The 4328-nt window shown below is 29.7% G+C and overlaps 1 protein-coding gene across 1 annotated transcript; it reads left to right on the top strand.

Moving 5' to 3' along the window:
• Window positions 1-434: 434 nt before the first annotated feature.
• On the top strand, window positions 435-4325 carry LOC108750602 (zinc finger protein 607-like; the record flags this gene model as incomplete). Its single annotated transcript, XM_018490183.1, has 1 exon — window positions 435-4325. A coding segment is annotated over exon 1 (3291 nt), but the record flags the coding sequence as incomplete, so codon positions are not given.
• Between the last annotated feature and the right edge of the window lie 3 nt (window positions 4326-4328).

The raw sequence follows: 4328 nt of genomic DNA on the forward strand, positions 1-4328 counted from the left end.
TCACATTAAATTGACAAATAAGTTTAAAATGTAAAGTAACTGTAAAAATAACTGTTAAATTAGTTACTAGTTATTGGAAGAAATGTGACTAAGTTAAGTTACAATTACAGATAAAAAAGGAATTAAGTTAAGTAGTTACAGTTATTAAAAAAAATAACTGTAACTGTAACTTAGTTACAAGTAACTAGTTACTTCCCAACTTTGAGTTTACACTTATTAATTAGGAGAGAAAGAATACTAAATCCATTCAACAAGGCACTGTTTGTGATGCATATTTACGTTATTAGTTCATTTTGGTTTTTTAAACTAGTTTTTTATATTTATTTTTTATGGAATTTTGAATATATTTATTTTTATATAGAATTTTGAATATATTTCACTGTTTTGTAGCTGACTTAGGAAGTTAAAATTGATTTTATGTTTTTCAGCTTGGTATAGAAATCCATAATGGGACGAAGATTAAGGAAGAGCCTGTCGATACAACATCGAATACAATTGAATATGATACTCCTATAGTTAGAAATTATTATAGTTTAATTGATCATGATCATCATTATTGCGACAAATCATTATCTAATAAGTCATATAAAAGCATAAATAACACAGGAAACGGACATTCATCGAATGCACATACAAACGACGTAACTAATACTGTTAATACAGATCGTAAAAATGTAAAAACAAAGAAAGAAATAGATAATACCTTACCACGTTTTAAGAAACGAAAATATTCCAATGAAATCTTTAGTAATAAAAACACTAGTACACTATGTTCAGTAACCAAAAATGTTAAGAGAAAAAGAAAACAAAAAAGCATTACATTAGATTATAAAAAAAAAATACAATGTAAGAATAAATTAGTAAAAAAGGAATTTACATGTGACATATGTTTTAGGAAATTCAGTTGTCTTTCACATTGGAAAATCCATAAACAATATTACGAACTTGATAAAAGGAATAAGTGTAAGGTTTGTAATAAATATTTCATAGCTAACGACAAATTACAGTCTGATACGTGTCATTGCGTACATAGCATGCGTAGTACATACTTATCTTCATACAATTGTAATTTTTGCAGTCGTACTTTTAAGAAAAAATTGCTTTTACAATCTCACTTATTTCATGTACATAATGAGTTAATATGTTTTAATAACACTGTTAAACGTGAGACTTCCAAATCCAAGATCTTTAAAGTAAATAAATCTCCTGAAAATGATATTTTAATAACTAGTGCAAGTGAAAACTCATTATGTTCAAATAATCTTGTTCAATCAGGAAAGATAAATACTACGCTTATAAATAAATCTCGTAACGATGATGTGATTAATACTGAGAAATCAAGAACCGAAAAATTATTCAATAACGAAGTGTCGCCAACTAAAAGATTACGACAACCAACATTAACGGAATATCTTGAGCTTTGCAAAAAAAAACGCAATATTAAATTTAGTCCAAGTAAATTGAACATTACAAAAGATGATTTTCCTACGTGTGCTTTACATCGTGATGATCAAATAAAAAAACTTCCAGTAGAACAAAATGGACAAATTGATCTTTTATCTACACAATCAGATAATCTTCTAAAACGAACAGTACGTTCTATTCAGAAACAAAGTATGAAACATGAAATGCATAAAAAGCCATTTGTAAAACTACATGCAGATGTTGAAATGATGAAGTCTTTTCTAGAAAAACTTTCTGATACGGTTGTCGAAAATAAAATAACCAAAGATGGAACCAGTAATATTATTTCATATGATCGTGGAATACCTTACAGTTTACGATCTTTAAATGGAATTTCTTCCATGGAAGCAAGTGCAAATTTAGGAATGAGGAAGAACAAAAATGTATCTAAGAAGTCTCGATTTGGTACAGAATTTAATATTAAAAATAAAGAAAACGGGGTTTTAAAGCAAACGATTAATTTAGAAAAGATAACTTCTAAAGTGGATTGGAAAATTATTATGGCTTATTTTAAATGCAAGGAGTGTACAATTTTTTTAACAAGATGTGATGAACAACCAAGAAATTCTTATCAAATTTCTGCTCTTAAAACCAAGAAAAACACTTGTCTTACTTCTGGATGCAACTTTCAAGAAAGTGATGTACGAAATGAAGTGAAGCTAAAAGACGTAGAGGTTTCTTTGGAACGTTTAACAGTTGTTCCAACTGTACATATAAAAGAAAAAACACCGGATGTTGAGAAACACAATAACAATTATTTTTTGTGTAAAGTTTGTAAGGAGAGTTTTTCTTCAAAATTGGCCAAACGTATACATATTAAGTCGTCTCATATAGCATATATGTCAAGCATATGTGGTGCACGTTATAAGTTGAAGCATAAATTACTTCAACATTATCTACGCGAACATGTTTCTAAACAAAATCAATGTTGTATTTGTTATATGCTATTATCTGATTATGAAGCGTTGAAGCAACACTTAAATGTTCATTGTCTGAAGTATATTCAACGACAGGATGATCAATATTTAATAGATACTGAATTAGAATGCAACTTGACCAAAAAATCTAAGTATCTTCGTGACGAGACATTCTTGTCACGAACATCTTTGAAGGAACATCAAAGTCATTGTACAGTACAAAAAGAAATAGAAGAAGATCAGAAAGATTCCATGGAAGAAGCAAATTCATCCCCAAAGGATATTTCTGAAGTACAACATGAGAAGCCCGATGATATAGTTGACATAATATGTCACGAAAAAATTAATCTGGATGATTTATGTAATCCATTAAATAGCGACTGTGTAAAAAAATCGAATGAACATCAAATATCGTTTCATAAAAAAGAACAAGAAATCAATGAAGCTAATCAAAACATTCTTGTTAATAATAACTTAATTAAGGACAAAATAGGAACTATTAACGAATCGCAACACCCTAAAAAGCTTTTGGAAAATAATTCCACAATTAGTAATCAAGATGTCGCGAATACACAATTGAATAACATTGCAACAAAGAATGGAACTTATCCGTGCAATATATGTGGAAAGCAATTTCAAACTCCCAAGAATTTGGAAATACATGTACGCAATTTTAGCTTTACCCCTGATATTTGTCCATTGTGTGGCACTGGATTTAGTTCTAAACGTTTTTTACAGTCACATATTACTGCAGCGCATGTACCACATATTTCAAAAACTTACAATTTTCATTGTGTATTCTGTAACCAAGGTTTTTTTAAAAAACACGATCTTCGGTCTCATATATTACACTTACATGGTCAACAAGTACTCAATACGCTCACATGCAATCCTAATATAAATCAAGAGAAATCCAACAAATCAGTTACCCGTAGCACAGTATGTAACGTTTGTAATTTGGTATTTGAAACTCATGATCGCTATGTTGAGCATCGAATGTACTATTATAAAAATCATACATTTAGATGCTCACTCTGTGAACAAAACTTTCAAGGAATGTACATGTTTCATCATCATAACAAACTTACACATTGTCCAGAAGATAAACGCAAATCATACAATCACATCTGCGAGATATGCCATGAGGGATTCAATCATGAGTCACATTTTTATTCGCATAATATGCATGTGCATTCGAATGAAGTGAATTTAGGTGAAACTGCAAAAGAATCTAAAGAAGATACCAAGAATAGAAGCCGGGATTCATCCAACGTCCAGAAACAGATTAGAAATTGTTCTACGGATCAAGAAAACCAAAATGATCAATCCAATGAGTATACTTGCCAAATTTGTCAGATGAAATGTAGAAATATGGATCATATGGTAATGCACAAAGAATTTTATTCTAATGAGGGAGATTTTAAATGTGACAAGTGTAATAGACGATGCAAAACATTTGATTTTCTTAACCAACATAAGAAATTAACTCACTCTTGTCGAGATGTTTATAATGGACATATGTGTCATATTTGTGGCGAAGTTTTGGAAACAAGTATTTCATTGAAATGTCACGAAAAACACTTCCACTCAAATATTATCAGCAATAATACGGATAATTGGAAGAATCCAGAAGAATTGAGTAATCAGTTATTATCTTTAAATATAATATATCCAGGTAAATCTAAAAACAATACATGTAATGTAACTGAATACAAATGCTTATTTTGTGATATGAAGTTCTCTACTCCTAACACTGTCCAAACACATATTGTTTATGTTCATATGAATGATATGATAGCTGAACGAGCTACTTTAAAACTTGCTCTTCCCATTACTAATAACAATAGCATTCAGAAACAATTTGAAATTGGTCAAATACCATCAATATCGTCAATGTCATCTTCATCTTCATCATCGTCATTATCATCATCATCATCATCATCATCA

The sequence above is a fragment of the Trachymyrmex septentrionalis genome, unplaced genomic scaffold (genome assembly GCF_001594115.1).
Source record: "Trachymyrmex septentrionalis isolate Tsep2-gDNA-1 unplaced genomic scaffold, Tsep1.0 C3696813, whole genome shotgun sequence".
NCBI classification, from domain to species: domain Eukaryota; kingdom Metazoa; phylum Arthropoda; class Insecta; order Hymenoptera; family Formicidae; genus Trachymyrmex; species Trachymyrmex septentrionalis.